This window comes from Photinus pyralis, unplaced genomic scaffold (genome assembly GCF_008802855.1).
Source record: "Photinus pyralis isolate 1611_PpyrPB1 unplaced genomic scaffold, Ppyr1.3 Ppyr1.4_unclustered_Scaffold8228, whole genome shotgun sequence".
Lineage (NCBI taxonomy): Eukaryota > Metazoa > Arthropoda > Insecta > Coleoptera > Lampyridae > Photinus > Photinus pyralis.
In genome coordinates, this window is record NW_022172338.1 from 1 (window position 1) to 18,291 (window position 18,291).

General features: G+C 39.2%; 1 protein-coding gene across 1 annotated transcript; it reads right to left on the minus strand.

Moving 5' to 3' along the window:
• Nucleotides 1-11,560: 11,560 nt before the first annotated feature.
• LOC116182976 lies at nucleotides 11,561-17,977 on the minus strand. Its single transcript, XM_031503555.1, has 9 exons — nucleotides 16,244-17,977; nucleotides 16,123-16,188; nucleotides 15,996-16,067; nucleotides 15,867-15,935; nucleotides 15,791-15,808; nucleotides 15,735-15,758; nucleotides 15,604-15,672; nucleotides 15,358-15,546; nucleotides 11,561-15,301 (listed from the first exon to the last, which is right to left on the minus strand). The coding sequence occupies exons 1-9, from the start codon at nucleotides 16,442-16,444 to the stop codon at nucleotides 11,657-11,659; spliced, it is 4,353 nt and encodes a 1,450-aa protein (XP_031359415.1). The 5' UTR covers nucleotides 16,445-17,977; the 3' UTR covers nucleotides 11,561-11,656.
• Between the last annotated feature and the right edge of the window lie 314 nt (nucleotides 17,978-18,291).

Below are 18,291 nucleotides of genomic sequence, written 5' to 3' on the forward strand. Positions count from 1 at the left end.
AGCAAAAAAAAACAAAGTGTTCTATTATAAATATGGGCAACGTACTGGACAAAAGGAGTTTCGTAAACATCTTTAAACCGCCCGTTATTTGTGTTTGGGTCAATGTACTTGATATTTTGATTTGTTTTTTTTTCATTTATAAGGGATACTTACTCTTACTATAACAGTAACGGTTTAAGATTCGGACTCTAACCTTACAGTTTGCGAGTTCGAATCCCACAACTTGCCAATTTTTAGGAGTACACAACATCTTCTGACCACGTTCTACACTACCGGCGTCCCCTGAACAAGTAAAGCCAACGGGCAGAACCGCCAACGACGACGTCACCGATTCTCCATCCTTTGACTCGTCATTTATTGACTTTGTATGCCGGTTCATGTTGTCCGGTAAGTGTGAAGTCAGATGTGATGAAGTCAACTCACTTCTTATTCGTCCACTGACCCTGCACTTTTCCGTCCACTGCGAACCCACGGATAAGCAGCAGAACTCAGGGCCGATTGTCTACGGAAACCGGAACTGGTGTTAGAGAATGGAAATGTCCTACTGATTACAGAACCAAAGTTTAAAACCAAACTTTGGCCTGACAGTTGCAAACTAGTAGAGAGTTAAGCAAAGCTGCAGTAAATTTCGTAACTACTCCAACCAGCACACATTTTATTCTTAATTTTTTCAGATTAGAGAAAAATGTATTCCACCAAAGTTACGAGAAGTTTTATAATTAAAGGCATGCATGGTGTTCTATAAACGTTGTGTGTATGGTCGATATGGTTTTTTAAATGGAACACCCTATATATTTTCATTTTCACAACTAAATCTAGAACGGGACTTTGACTTCTATGTTTAGAAAAGAAATTGATGTTTCGACGGCGAATTTCTTTGATAAAAGTTCGGCGGATTCCAAAGATTACGAACCGTCGTTGTTTTCCTGGTAGATCCTTGTCTTTGATAATTACAAACAAACCACTTTTTTTATTGTAATTATCTAGAGTTACTTATAACAACAATAGGAAACATTTACTTAACTGACTACGAAAAAGGAGAAACATGCAACTCTAATAACATGTTAAAGTTTATGATATCAAGGACGTTACAAGGTTACGTAGCACGATACAGAGAATATCATCGTATCGTATCATATGTAAACGTGTGTTGGCTAACCATAGGGGTAGACTATCACAAATCTTTTCCCAACTTTTACTAGGAATTACGTAACACAGTTTTCTACTGCGATAAAAACACGATTAATTAGCGCCCGCACGTTAGTAAGGAATGCTGGGATAAAAACAACCCCCTACATTTTTTGTACGGAAATAACCGTTTTAAAGCACCAGGAATCCAAATCACACAAAATCTCGATGACGTAGGCGGTCCGTCTGTACTCTCATTTCCGGCTAAACGAATTAACCGATTGAAACCAAACTTGGTACACATAGTCTTAGATATAAAAGGGCAGAATCGCGCATGGGAAGAAGTGCGGGTGGTATCTGTGCTAGCCACAGCAATTTTTTTTATATGGACCGTGCTCTCGTCGCTTCGAATACCGCAAATTTTAATTTATTTAATCGACTACTTGCCACACAAATCTTTAATTTGTTACTTGGACCAATTGGTCGCTTCGATAGTTAACACGCGAATAGTGGGGGGGTGAATAGTGGTTGGGGGGGAGGGGTTACTTTATAAATCGTTCGCTAGTTCTCAGCTTTTGATATGATTATAGGATAGTTAGTAAGTGTTTAGATTGCAAACTGCACAATCCCCCCCCCCCATCCCCCCGCCCGCTGTCATATTGAAAAAAACGAACAAATTGGCACTTTCTTCAAATTTGGGCTGTTTCTAGGACACGGAGATACTTTTTAAAAAAAATCGCATTTTCCACAATTTGTCAAATCTCTAACTTTAGAACACTGTAATTCGGTTATTGTAGGAAAACAAGTATCAGAATTAAATTTGTAGGGAATTTAATTACCAAAAAATGCATGTAATGTTTTTACCAAGCCTACGGAGTGGGGGGGGGGGGGCGTAAACGTAAAAGTTAAAACTACGGCCTATTGATTTTTTTGCTATTGTGACTATCTATGTTAGCAGATGGACCTCCTCCACATTATAACAGGATGAGAGGAAGATTATTAGTTGGGATATGAGTCTTGGTTCTATGGTTACGACCCTCAAACCAAACAACAAGTCGCCATCCTCGTAACTTTTTTTTATTCCCTCGAATGAAGAGGAAATTGTTCCGCCGACGGGGAGGAGAAGAAGAGGAAAACGGCGGAAGCGTTTGCAGACATTAAAGTAGATGAGTTTGGAACAATGGCAGAAAAGTTTAGACAATTAGCGTATACACGATTCAAAAATAACATTTTTGGAACCTTTTGGGTGCCCCCTCTATTTTGGTTCTAGCGCTATATTTTATAGTCACTAGACTGTTTTTCATATATAATTGTGGATTTGGAAGGTAATATTGTCACATTCTTTAATCTATACCGTAACAAACGTATCACGAAGTATGTTGATTGTACCGGCTTTATGGTTCAGTGGTAGAGCGTTCGACTATAAATCCAGAGGTCCGGTGTTCTGAGTTGAGGTAAATTTTTCATCTGTGGCAGAGATGGGAATTACCTTAGACCAATTTCGAGCATTCTGCCAGCTACTCCGAATTAGGTTTTCCTGCAGTTTTCCTAATTGGTAAGGTAAATTCCGGAGTAGTATAGAACAACTTAAGACCTTCTGCAGAGGCACCTCTAAAAAGGATTATGCGGGTCACTCTGTAATTGGGCGCGCAAGCCTCTTGAGGACCTAGAACAAGAGAGATAATAAAGAAAAGAAAATAAATAAACAATAAAACAAAGTTCCTCAAATTTCAATTGCATGGGAAGTTATTCGACAATACCTAGTAAACATGCTGTAGTAGCAAAACTTGCGGTAAGGGAGCACTGTTTTCTGTTTGGAAATCGAAAGTGAAATTTCCGACATAAAATCGAATCTAAAATATAAAGTAAAACAAAAACGCGTAAGGTTCACAAATTTATGATGGCGTTCTTGTTTATTCACTGCGTATATAATAAAGTACTTAGAAATTTACTCTCGAACTCTAACATCACTTCATAAGAAAAAACTTGTTTTTTACTACTGGTTTTCTGGGCACCATCCAGAAATTTAATTCTAAAGCATATTCTCTTGTGATATCGAGCTGAAGCTTTATTTTCTCGCCCTTTTATTTTTTGCTCTTGACGGCGTTTTTCTTGGAAAAAATGGGACCTGTCGCCGTCGTACGGGAAACGAAGTTATGCACATCCTTTATTATTCCTTAAAAATGATTTACGTTATTACAGAAAGGACAATTGGGCTTGTTAAGACGCTCGTTCGTTGTAAAAATCACAGGCGTGTTTCTTATTCTACGTGCTGCACCTGCGTAGGTAAAATTGATGGGATACGTTTGTGAAAGCTTGCAATTTTAATCGTAATCGCCCTCACAAAATTAATGTTTTATTGCCTTGATTTACGAATCAGTTTTAACATTAAAATCGGTGAAAAGTGTTTTAATTAACGCTCGGTATTGTTAAAGAGGCATAAATCAAAGGTGAAATAATGCCCTACGACCGACATTACCATCTTAATAGCTTTGGCGAGGTGCGGTATCCGCAATTCGGAATATTCTCACCCTCTGTTTAACGCAATTTTCTCACATTTGCACCTTTTAGCACATTCATCCCCCACCTATAAATGCATTTACTGTTGTCTGTACTAATCGTATTAAGACAATTTATGGGTTGGACTGTGATGTTGGCAGCCACTTTGAAAAAATAAAGTCTTTAAAGTTTGTTTAATACATTTTTATAGCAAATATTCGTAAGTCTATCAATGATAAAGTACGTAACTTTCGATTTTATTGTTTTATAGTGCGTTTTGTTGCATTTACATGTGGCAAAAGATCATGCCCAGAATCTCAAACTGATTAACTTCCGAAAATAATGCAATTATTCATTTTGAAAGTAATTTATTGAACAGATTTGCACAACCACTTAAAATTCCTCAAAGTATGTCCTTGGTCCACTACTCATTTTTCCTAGCGCATCTGTCATAACCGGTAGGTACGTGCCCTAGAACGCGTCTCCGAAGAGCTCTCGTAGCGTCTTCGTCACTGTATCACTGATTGGATCTCTTGTATGGATGAAAAACGGAATAATTTCAGGACTGCCATAATCCGAGGGAACAAAAAGAAGTCTACTTGGGCACCTGGTGTTTGGCTAGAAACTTGGGAGCTCGCAGCGCGTTGTGGCAAGGCGGGTTGTCATGATGGCCTTGTTAGGTAGTTTAGATATGTCTTTTCTCGTCCTGATGACCCTTTTTCCAAGTTTTGTGAGCACATCCACGTAATAGTCAGCGTCAACTCTCTGCCTTTGAGGAGGGAACTCCTTAGATAGACTATCGTTAAAGACAATGAGCATTGTTTTAACTTTTAGTTTGCTCATTCATTTACAAGATCGGTATCGGTAAGATCAAATCTTCGGTAACAACAAAAACTTCGACAAAATCAAAGTACGTAGCATCAGGTATGTCGGAACAATATAATAATCTCCAAACGTTTCGTTAATATACTTGCAGTTACAATTCAGGAACAAATAGGTACATCTCCAATGTATAGTTAGAATTTTCCAAGTCCGTAATGTAGAAACTTCATCTATCGGAACGAAAATGTTTAACTCGCTATCACGTTTTATTAATACGTCCCCGAAAAAAATAAACTATAAACAAAATTTAAAAGAATTATTAGCATAAAATAAATTGTTTTTATAATATGGACGAATTTCTCAATTTGTAAAACCTTAGTTTAAAACTTATTTTGTTTATTGTAAATCGTACGACGTTCGTTTTAGTGCTTTCGCAAGAACCGCACTAAAATACTAATAAATATTATTATATCTATCGCGTAACGCGCCAAAACCAATCCTCAATAAGATGACGAGTTCAAATAAAAATGCTATATCATCCACCTACTGAGTGGGTAATGCATACCCAGGTATGTCAAACGTAAAAAGTAACCCAAAAGAAATAACGATAAGAACTAAAAACCTTCAGGAGAAGCTTGAGTATTGAGTAAAGGTAAAAGCCCTAAAAACACGTTTTAAAAAAATACTGTATACTAACATACCTCGTATTCTTTATATGCAAATTAGATCCATAAAAACGTTTCAATGGAGTTGCCACAGACATAAAGAGAGAGAAAGAGAAACTATTTCAAAGACAATTGTGATAAAGCAAGAACACTAAAGCTATTTTCAGGTAGGCGCGAAGTCAGAAAAGTAATGGCGTACCAAAAGACTCTGCATCTAAGTAATGCGAGAACAGAAACTTTACTGAAGGGTAAGCAATACAACTAAAAGCTCCCAAGATTGCGAAGAAACTTAAATAATTCAAAAAGCGTTCGAGTTTCAAATATGGCTCCTTATATTGCAATCACTCAACATTTTGTGCCAAAAAACAACTAAGACGTCATTCATCTCACGAAGTGTGTGTGAGCCGAAGAAACATCACTACCTAGGTATTACCTTCACGCTGCTTTTTTTTAAAAAGCTCTATCGGAATTAAGAATTCATCGGCCATCTGACAAAACTAGATTTATCGCAAAGTGATATTTGTACACCTTAATAACAGGACAAATGCAAATGCAAATTTTTGAGAAATTACCCTAGGCATGCCACATTACGAAACAAACAGAAATTTGTAGCGCTCAAATCCTATATATTGGAGAGAGAAGTTAATCTTGCTATTCGTATTAAAGACTCTCAAGATTTGGACGAAGCAACCTACTACCTAACTACAGCAATCCAACATGCTGCGTGGCAAGCGACACCCAGTTCGACAAACAACTATGCGGAAGAAGCTAACATTCCACGTCATATACGAGACTTAGTTGCGGCGAAACGTAGGGCACGGAGAAAGTGGCAAAGAACCAAAAGCAGAGAAGACAAAACTACTTTAAATAGGTTAACTCACCAGTTGCATATCGCATTATTAGAAGCTCGAAATGATAATTTTAAACAGTTTATCACGAAACTCTCGCCAGATGACCACACAATATGGAAGGTAACAAAAAATTCAAAAGACCAACTTTAATGACACCGCCAATTAGAAAGCATGATGGAACCTGGGCTAGAGCAGAGAAAGAAAAAGCAGATACATTCGCCGATTACCTCACTAACGTTTTCTCTACACCACAACCTCAAGGAATACATACAGACCACGAAATTGAATCATTTCTTGACGTACCATGCCAACTTTCACTACCAGCCAAACCATTCTCACCAGCTGAAGTACGACAACAAATCCAGCTCACCAATTGTCACAAAGCTCCTGGATTCGATCTAATAGTAGGAGAAATCCTAAAAATCTTCCACGAAAAGCTCTTGTGCTCCTTACCACCATATACAATAGCATCCTAAGACTTTGCTACTTCCCTGTCCAATGGAAGTTCGCCCAGATTATCATGATAGTTAAACCCGGCAAACCACCTACACAATCCTCCTTTTACAGACCAATCAGTCTCCTGCCTTTAATGTCTAAGATATTTGAGAGGCTGCTGCTTAAAAGAATTCATGAAACAGTTGATCTGGATAGCTTACTCCCATCCCATCAATTCGGATTTCGACACTACCACTCAACTATCCATCAATGCCACAGAATTGTTACCCATATTATGAGAAGCTTGGAGACAAAGCGCATATGCACCGCCTCATTCCTAGATATAAAGCAAGCTTTTGATAAAGTGTGGCACAAGGGCCTGTTATTTAAACTCAAGCTGCACTTCCCAAGTCAGTTGTACCTTGTACTTAAATCTTATCTAGCTGAGAGATTCTTTCAAGTTAAGATCAACAACACGGTATCTGAACATCACGAAATCACTTCCGGTGTGCCACAGGGCAGTGTACTGGGGCCCTTACTATATCTACTCTACACCTCTGACATGCCGAACATGGATCACACTTGTAGTAGCCACTTTCGCTGACGATACAGCTATTCTAGCAACCAACGAAAAACCGGAAACAGCAGCGGCACACCTACAAAGTCACCTCGACGTCCTGCAAAAATGGTTCAACAAATGGCGTATCACAGTAAATACCGATAAGTCAGTGCATGTCACGTTTACCAACAGAAGAGTCATATGTACACAGGTCAGAATTAATTATGCTACAATACCTCAAAAAACAGAAACTAAGTACTTAGGCCTACATCTAGATCAGAAGTTAAACTGGAATGCACACATTAAGGCCAAAAGAAAACAGATTGACATTAAGGCTAAACAAATGAACTGGCTAATTGGTAGACGATCCCAACTTTCCCTATCGAACAAAATACTATTGTACAAAATCATATTAAAACCCATATGGACGTATGGGATCCAATTATGGGGATGTGCAAAGGCCTCTCACACCCAAATTCTACAGAGATGTCAATCGAAAATGCTCCGAACAATAACGAATGCTCCGTGGTACGTAACAAATGCAACTCTCCATGCAGATCTCTGATCTAGGTATTCCATACGTGGCTAACGAGATTCAGAGACTCGCAAGAACATACAATCGCAACTTGGCAGGACATGGGAACGAACTAATAGGTCAGCTGATCCACCAACCAGGTGTTAATAGAAGACTGAAGCGACTATGGCCACATGACTTACTATAATAACAATTCGTAGTAGAATATTACATATAGGGAAAGCCACGGCACCCTACATGACCTGTAAAAAAAAACCATAAAACATTTACTAATTACTTGTTTCATAAGTAGATTGTAAATTTGCAGATCAATAAAAAAAATCCTTGTGAACAAGATCTATTTACCCTGAGGTGAATTTCTACCCGACACTGAAGGGAACATCTTAGACCTTTTGGACAAATAACTGTAATGAGTGAAATTAGTCCACCCCTTTATTGACGAAGATATAGGGACTGTAACATGTGTTTACTCGTTAAAATTCATTAAATTGCTGTGTGGACTTCATAATGTTATTTAAAGATCCATTGCTTTTAAGAAGACTGTTTACACATATAAACCGAATAGACGAAGTAATTACCCAGACTAGGAAATTCGTCAAGCATTTTTTAATTAAATTTTTCTTCAAATTCAAAGCGCGATGTTGAAACATGGCTACTCTTAAAACATAATTACGTTGTGAATTTAAAATTCAGTTTTGCTCTATATTTCGGAACTTTTATTTAAATTGATGTAAATTTATAGGTGGGTACTTTGAAAAGCTTAATTATTTTAATCGTGTTTTTAAAGTTGAATGGGTGAATTTTTTTTAACGAAAAATTGATTCTCCCCGGTGAAATTTTGTATTGAGAAGTGAAATTATGCAAAGACCCGCGGAACTGGGTGTATAATTAAAATGCGTGGCAGTACATCAAATGGAAATGCGTATACGGTATACCATTGAATAATATTATTATTCAATGGTTCTACTGTGAAAGACGTACAACAAAATTTAAACAAAAAGTACTTACCTACACGTACATATAAATTTAATTCATCATGATTGTCCAGCCGTTTCTTCGCACAAAGGGGGTAATTTTCACGTAGTCTGATCAAACGAAATATATCGTGACTAGCGGGGTATTTTTTGTAACAGGGCGTTGCTCTGTGAAAATTGCCTTCCATATTTTATTTTTACTAATCTTCACGTCGTACAAAAATATTAGACAAATTCGTGACCTGCCAAGTGCGTAATTGTCGTAAATTAAGACATCTGAATTTGCGTATTTCACAATAATTTATGTCGAACAGAGAAACGCGAAATGACATCAAGCGCTAAACCTCAGTAAAACGTGCTTACTTGAAAAGCTCATGAACATTTAATTAATTTTCTAATTGAAACCGTTGACGTGGTTGTCTCACTGTGAACAAGGGTATTAACTTTACATAGGTCATTCTCATAAAGGCTCAAAATTGTTTCAGTGTTACCGGTGAGCAGATATGAAACAAATTATCAACTACAAAAGTCAGCCGTTTACTTGCAAGTTCTCTTTTACTATACTATAGCGTCTGCAATTAGTACAACATGCAATTTCTCCATTTGTACCAATTCCTAGCGCTGCAGTTTAATTATCCTTGATTTTGCTTTAATTAGTTTATTTGGAAGTCTGTTTAAACAAACATCTCACATCTGCAAGACGCAACCATTTTATTACAAAAACTTGTATTTCATTTAACCATTTAAGCTTCCGGTTAATATCACGAAATGGAAACTTGGATCGCTTCCTCGATTTTATTTTACTGCCCGTAAATTTTAATCAAAAGAAAGTAATCACTAAACGAAAGCTTACGAATGATTAATGCTTATAATTTTGTAATTTATTTTCTTCCTGGGAGATGCTCTTATTTTAGGTTTAAATTTAATCCCATAAACAAAGAGCGCCATATAGGTATAACTTTAAGAGGTAACAAGCCACGCTGAATATTGACTAACCGTCTTGTTTTCTTAATTAGACTTGCAGAAATTTATTGAGATCTGAACTCCACGGGGCGTCACATCATTAATTTAGAAGTTTCTGATTGTCTATATACATATTTTATGCTACCCATAGGCCATGTGTCTTACGATTGGTAAAAAAATGTGCTGTACCTCGCAGGCCAGTACCAATGCCCAATCTATGAATATAATTTATCATAAAATATTGCGAATTTTGAGACTGGGATTCCAACTTAACGCCCATATTTGATACTTTTTCGTACTTGAATTTTGTACTCATCTTGTGCTGTTTTACTTTTTAAAATGGGACTGCAATTTCACGCTTATACTATGGTACTGTAAAATTAGAAATCATTTTGTACTTAAAATTTTTTGCTTATTTTGTACTATTCTTTGCTGTACCTTTAGAGTGTAGATGTAGTTCGTTCAGCATTATAGGTTTCACATACAATAGTTCTTTATTTTCGCCGCTAGGGGCCATCCAAGAGTTATAGGTTTTACAGTGACTCTATAGAGGTTAGACGAGGCGAAGCCGAGTCGAAGTATCAGTCAAATTCGCGAAATAGGTACGCACTAGCGTTAAATGCAATATTTTTTCTACAACTGAACCGATTATTAATTAAATTTGCTGTTTAGGTTCAATTTTGTCACGTGCGCGAAATACTATTTTTCACTATGGACGGTTTCGCGCACGTTGTCAAGCGCAACGTTACTTATTAATTAACCGTTTAAAAATCTAGTACTTCGTGTTTCGAAATTCGTCAGAAAATAACAGGATTTTTTAGCAGTTGCAGAAAAATATAATTCGTAAGGTTTTTCTTTTTATTAATTCGCAAGAGGTTTTCTAATATAGTTGTTGCCTCCGACTGTTTGTCAATTTTCCTTGCAGATATTTTTGAGATCCCTATTCTTCATATATATCCCTGCGAAATTCATAGCGGTCTTCAAAGTTAATTTTTCCCTTCTTGGCAATGTTCTCTAAGACAGCGGTTCTCAAACTATGGTACGCGTGGTACGCGAAGCTTCTCAGGGTGGTACGCAAGCAGCCATGACCATAATAGGACCATAGATAGGGCTTGAACTTACTAGTAAACAATATTTTTATACGTAAACAATTTGAATTTTTTATACTTTACCTGTTAAAATTAACCATTTTTAAAGATTTATTAGAATTTTTAACAGTTCAGTGGTACGCGACAGATCTATAATATGAGTGGTACACGAAAAAAAAACTTAGAGAACCGCTGCTCTAAAAGGGATACCCAGTCTTTAAACACGTGAGTAGAACCGCGTCACTTGTCGGCCATCTTGGATTTTATTCGCGGGGTCAATCAAGGTCAATTAAATTGATTCGCGGGGGTTGCCCACGTGGGCGGGGGTGTTTTCGGGGAAATTTGATTAATTTCTTGGAATTAATTAAAATTTTGTGCGATTTTGGTCTTTATTGGCATATGATTTGATTGATAACGTTATCAATTAATTAAATTGGCGGTTTGATTAATTTAATTCGCGGTTGATTTCTTAGAATTTCGGTTTAATCAATTTGATTCGCTGCTTAATCAATTTAATTCGCGGCCCAATTAATTTAATTCGCGGTTTGATTGATTTAATTCGCGGTCCAATTAATTTAATTCGCTGATCGATTAATTTGCTGTACAAATAATTGCACATATGTGGTAATTACACATATGTAATAAACAATTACACATGTATAATTACACATACACACACACATGTGTAATTACATTTTAATTACTCTAATTGAAAACAAAATGGCGGAAAAACAAAATGGCCACCGAAGGCGGGAAATTTAAAAAAATTAGGACTTTAAAAATATTTTGGGTTTGTGCACTATCGCTCTCTCTCTTACTCATTGTGCACCATCTCTCTCTCTCTCTCTCTCTCTCTAACTCATTGCGTATATCGTTCTCACTGTAGTATGCTGAAAATAGAAGCTAGAAATGAGCAAAACAAGTTTTAATTATATTTATTACATCACAGAAACAAATAAATAAACAAAATCAGTACAAAAAAAAAATGCAACAATAAACAATAATTATGATACAAACCCATTTCCACACCACCCTGGAGGTAAGGCTGAGGCGCGCTTTTTTTAACGTGGTGTCCCCTGTAGGCCTAATCCACGGAACGTATGTACAAACTAAAAACTAAATATGTACAAACTAAAGCTAATTTGTTCTATAGCCGTATGGTAGAGTGTCGTATCCTACGTCTAAACGGCGACGCTTCGTGTACTCGACACGGTACCTTTTCCTCTCCGGCTTGGAGATGACGTCGTACGTACACGTGCGAGCTATACGTCGATCTGTCTCTACGTAAGTCTCCGGGGCATTGTTCAACACAGCGTCTTTGATTGTTTCAAAGTTCACTACGCGGCTGTTCTTATAGTTTAGGGATATGCCCTTAACTTTGCACACAACACTATACGTGTTCGCACTGGACGAAAACACCTTGTATGCATAGTTTTTAGGGCCGCCACTAACGAATTCCACAATTTGGCTCCCGGGTCCATAACACTCGATTTCATCGGTCATATCTCCCAAGAAGCTCCCGCAAGGTGGTGACCATTCTTCGGATTTCTGCGTGAAGATTACAGAGTCGGTGTCAAAATACAGGACCCTTTCGCCAAGCTTCTCCAGGTACTCGTATAGTACCAGACGGGCATTGGCTGTGGTGTAGGCTGCCAGTACAACGTTTGTGGTTTTCAATGGCTCGACTGCTTCTTCGGGGAGGGTCCAGTTGACGATGAGGGTCTCGTCGTTTACGGGAATGATGGAGTTGACTTCCATGGACGGATCCGTGAGCATCTTGAAGAATTCTTCAGCCTCCGAGATGATGCTCGTCTTCGACAGATTGTCGCGCTGGCCAAACTTTCCCCAAAAGGAATTGAGGAATAGTTTGGCGATATAGCGGAGACCAGCGTTCACTTCAATCTTGCTCCGATCAAGTTGAATCCCCTCATGCTCCATGTAGTCGGCTAGATACTTCATACATGCCTCTTCGGAAAGACACCAGGATGGCCATCCACTGCATTCCTGTTTTGTTTTCAGGAAATTGTCCACATAACCGGAGAATAAACCGCCGGTTTTCGACTCACGGTTGTATTGGGTTGTCTCATACTCCCATACTTCGTGCAATTCCTGAACGACATAACCCAAGGAGATGGCTTTCCGTAGTTCGTCGGCTACGTAAGTGCCAGTGAAACGTCGGTCCTCATCATCATTGTGCTCACACTCTCCTTGATTCATTGTTTCGCAGCATGTACGGCATAGCGGGAACATAAGTTTACCATGGCATCTGTATGGTAGTACGGGATGATACAAGTTTTGCGGAGGAAGGACAGTGCACTTAACCATGCCCTCTATGGTGTTCAAGTTGCAGGAGTGAAGTTCTTCGGGCGTAACAAGTACTCGAGGATGGCCCAAAGGATACTTCCCATACTTGTTTACGTAGGGGTAGAGGGAACACACGTCCAAATACCTGATTTCTTCCCCTTCTTCGGCCTTGTGGTATAGCTTGATGGCATTTGTCCGACCTCCAAAGAAGCCATCGCGAGGATTCAGAGGCTCGTGTCTTAATACATTATGGCCATTCAGTAAAGCGTCGGTCTCTGGGTTGTTTGTTAAATATGTGCGGAATTCACACTCCCACATTTCAATTAAATTGTAGCCTGCAGTACGAATGCGTGATGAAGTGGCTTCGGTTTTTTCACGCCGCATTGCCATTGTGTCAGACTTGTTCCCTTTCAGTGGTGTCGTCTGGTCGGAGTAACATGACTCACAACCGTGAAAGTAGCAACCATGAAACTGGTACACGGTGTTCGTAGCTGCGGAGTATCCGTCGACAAGGATTCCCTCCTTTAGGCGAACTTCTCGAGAGTTGCCAGCGTGTTGAAGATCGGGAACATCAGTGGTTTGTAGATGAATCAGCCATTTGATGGCTGTCCGACTTTGATTATCGGCCATCCTGTTCCCTCCATGTGGAATGAGGCCGATCGTCTCCTCTTGAAGGAAGTTTCTCCGGAAGACCAGACTGCATGCAGAGGCAATAGTGCAACACTCGCGGAAGGGGTCCACCTTGTTCTCCTCGGAAAATTTCTGCCAGAACTCCACGCACGCCTGCCGTAAGATATTGACGTCTTGGACACAATATTTTACAATCTCCTCCTTAAAATTGAATATAGCGTTGCGGTTCACTTCTGCATTGTACCATTTGAAGAAATCGTCGCGATTTCTTTCAGACATTTCGTCGACTCCATAAAAATGTGGGGAGGGTAGTGGGCCAATGTAATTAGCATTTTCCAGAGTATTGAAGAAGTGTGGGAAGTGTCCTTTACACCCAGGGAAACTGAACGTTTTCGGTAGAGCACTTAATGGGACAGGCATAAAGTTCAAACTGTCAATGAACCTAATGTTGTTGTTACATGCCAGCGACGTAATCTTTGTACCCGTAGCGATAATGTCAGGATTCCATGCCGAAGGAGTTTTCATCATTTCCTTCAAGATGAAGATACTATCGTACCCTTTGCTGTTGTGAGCGATAGCCACGACGTCACGATTCTTACGAGCCAGGGAGGACACGAGTTTTAAAAGTTCATTCACGGGGTCTTCTTTGAATATATGTTCGCGGGGACCACAGTTATCACAAGGGACGTTGATGTCTGTATTATTTGTGATGCACGATTTGCAGAGCTGTTGAGCGACGCACAAGTTGGGAACGTGGACGTACGTGTTGGCGCGATTTTCGAATTGGTCGTCTTGTCGACACTCAAAGTCATAGAAAACAAACACAAAGTCTTTGTTCATCTTCTTTTTATCGGGGGTATTCTTCGCCATGTAGCACAAATGGCGTATTGGTCGGTCAGCTTGACATGTAACACATTTCTTGATACCGCACTTGTGTGGCTTTTTCTCCTTCCACACCGTAACCAAACACGTACGACATCGACGCACTTTCGCGCACAATTCCTGGTCTTTATGATGACGAAAGCACTCAAGGCCGCGGAAATCACGGTTACACACCTCGCACTTAATGTTCGGAGCATCCTTGTTGCACGGAGGACTAGTGTGACAACAGGGGCAAATGTACTTACAGTCTTTATGATGTTGTCGTTTACTCATGCGAACCCGACACAGCTCACAAAAGTACTCGCACGTGAACGCTGACGTTAAACTGGTGATTACGTTGTAGTGCTCGTTTTCCATTATCAGATTCAGTACTTGACGTTGTGGAGATCGTGGACCCTCAAAGTACACTGTTTTTCCCATACGGTGATTGTATACTACGATGGTGAAGTCGGTGAGATGATCCTGGAACTGACGTATGTGATCAATGGTACCGCCAGCCGATAAATCCACGCCAGCAGCTGCACATAGTTGAAGAGCCTTAGTCTTCTGAAGACTATGCCCGACTTTCAGGTAGGGTAGCTCTATGGAGTTGGTCCGGAAAGCTATGGCGGTTACGAGGGCTCGAGCGAGGCACAAAGTGTCATCGTTGTTGATGATGATGATTCCACGTTTTTGCCGTGAGAACTCCGCGAAGCTGACCCCGGTCATTCTTTGACGTCCTTTACCACTGGGTGGGGTAATCAGACTTACATCAACTCGTAGTGCATCGCTGGAGAAGAACGCCTTGTTACTCTGCATAACTTTATCCAGAGTCTTCAGCATAACGTCAGCATTCAGCTGATCTACACGACGGAACGAGAAACCAAGAGGATTGTCGGGGAACTCGCTATTTGTCAGCATCATACCAATACGGTCACTCCCACTATGCCTCTTAGTTACGTAATTGATAAGAGCTGTCAGTGATTTCTGAAACAGAAAACTTCAGTTAAGTTTAGTTTAATAAAATAGCTTTGTATGCATACCTTAAGCCATTCTAAAGGTGCTTCATTGGCTTCCGCATTATTAAACTTGATCATCAGTTGCTGGGCTGTCAAGTTGAATTTTTTTATGTACCGCTCACCCTCTGACAACACAGAGAAGCGATGAGGAACTCCACGACCAACTTGCGGTGGTGATGGTTGCAGACCAGAGGTCAATGTAACAGAGTTAAGCTGCAAAGAAGTTAACAATTAAAGTCATTGTTTTAGAATAATTAAAACAAAACTTACATTATTTACACAGGGCGCTACAGATGTGGCTGGTTGTAGTCCCGATGTTGATGGTTGAGGGTTAAGAATCTGTAAAGACGTTATCATTTAGAACTTGCGCACTTGAAAATTATTATTATTATTCAACTTACATTATTTACACACGGAGCAGCATGCTTTCGCTTAGGCTTTGCATGGGAAGCGAAACGGAAGGTTGCGGTGGATGCTGTAAGGAAATGTACAATTAACATATGAAGCAACTTTTAAAATTAAAGTAAACTTACTTTCACACAGAGATCGAGGGGTTGCGATTGGGGTTTGTAGTCGCCAGGGGCAGATGGCAACGGTGGATGCTGTAATGAAATTTACAATTAAAGTATCAACAAGTTTCCAAAAAAATAAAATGAACTTACTTTTACAGTGAGATCAAGGGGCTGAGATTGCTCTCCTTGAAGCTGACGGCTAGTGGACGGCGAAACTTCATTCTGTACAAATAAACAACATTTAGAAAACGAAACTTTAAAAATTAAATAAACTTACTTTCACACAGAGGTCGAGGGGCTGCGACTGCGGATTGTTTGCTATAGCAGCAACGTGATGGGAATTCTACAAAGAAATTTATATTTAGAAATTTATAAGTGTACAAATATTAAAAACTTACCACATTTTGTTGAAGCAGGCGCGTTTGTATTGCCCCAACTGCTTCGCGAAGACGCCTGAAGCGTTCAATGTCTGCGGCGTCGGGAGTTACCTCCCCGGAAGTTACCATTCGGAGCATATAATAATATGCCTCCACCATATCGTCTTCCGACAGAAGACCACTCTCAAAAACACGACACAACAACTTGAAATGGGCGGCCATTGCAGAAATTTATGCACAAAAACTAAACACTCACAATAAAAACACGCAAAGCACGAGAAAACACGTACGTACAGATGTAAGAACGCAAGTAATTTCGAGTCACGAACATAAGCTTTTTTATATCAGGTCAGGTCAGGTAAAACAGAATCCGACCCCTTCCGAACATTGCCGAACGTTCTATTGTTCGCCTAAAACCGGTTTTACGCTTGATTAAACACGATCTATTGTTTAAAATGCATGACTCATAACCCGCTAAACCTGTTTTCCACATGAATAACCATATCTTTTGTTTTGTGGCCGTCTTTATGGCACCACATCAATCATTTCTTTTGTTTCTACATCCGGTTACATGGGAAAGCACTTAGTTCACACTGGGCGTATAAGTGTTTTCTTTTTGTTCAGGACACCTGCACAAGTATGACTCATAACTCGCTAAACCTGTTTTCCGCATGAATAGCCACATCTTTTGTTCTGTGGGTGACTTTATGGCACCACATCAATCAATTTCTATTGTTCGCAATATGACTCATCGATTTGGTATTTTGATTTAATTCGCGAGGATGACGTATTAGATTTACAGTTACGCGCAGTTTATAAAAGCTACTGTGTGTGACGACTCGTTCTCATTTGTGTTCAGTTCAGTGTTCAACGTGATATTGTGTCAGCGTCCAAGTTTATTGCAAAAGTTACAAGTAAGTTCAACCCTCTTTATTTTTCCTAAATTGGTTATTAAATAATTGTAGGAATTTGTTTTCTAATTTTACTTTTTATTACAGATCATGTCTTCATACAGTAAACCTTATTCTCGTCCATCAACAAACCCCAGAGATCCTCGTACTGCTGAAAAGTTGTCGACGACACTCAATTACTACAAGCCTATTGCATCATTGCCAGAATTCTGCTACACAGAGGATGATCACCGAGCATTCGACAGGGATGTTATGAAGGAATACAACATCTCATCTTACAATAATCCAGTGCCCAGACACGAAGATTTCTGTTTATCAACACAAGACCGTAAGCGCATACATAACAAGTTTATGGATAAAGAACGACAGCAATTACTCAGTGAGTCGACATTTAATCTAAATAATAGTGGATCCAAAATCCTGAAAGTGGGTCTAGACGTATTTGAAGATTGCCCCTGTGTCAAGATACAAGGCAAGGATCGGAGCATATATTTTTCAAAGAGTGCATTCGAGAGTTTTTTAAGCGAATTAGAAGACATCGTCGGAGCAGTAACGCGCGAGGAAGAAGATGAAACTTTCGATCTAGAAGATTTTCATGTACGGTGCTGCAGAAAATATAAAGCTGCGCGTATCATTTCGAAGAAAGAAATCCACTGTGAACTGTACTTGGGACTCGTCACCCTGGAAAAAGTGATCGCTATGGCAGACTACTTACGTCAGAAGCTTAATTATTTGGGTAATTATTTGGAAGGTAATGATTGTCCTTTCAAAAACTTTGTAGAAAAAGTTGTGGACATTCTGGATAGACGTCAGCAAAAAGATGTGAGTTATAACGATTTGTTAGTAAATTTAACTGATGAACCTTTAGTTATACATGAGTTTGCATATAATCCTCTATCTTATCAATCACAAAATACGGATACTTATGGACTAACTCATGTATAACTAAAGGTTCATCAGTTAAATTTACTAACAAATCGTTATAACTCACATCTTTTTGCTGACGTCTATCCAGAATGTCCACAACTTTTTCTACAAAGTTTTTGAAAGGACAATCATTACCTTCCAAATAATTACCCAAATAATTAAGCTTCTGACGTAAGTAGTCTGCCATAGCGATCACTTTTTCCAGGGTGACGAGTCCCAAGTACAGTTCAC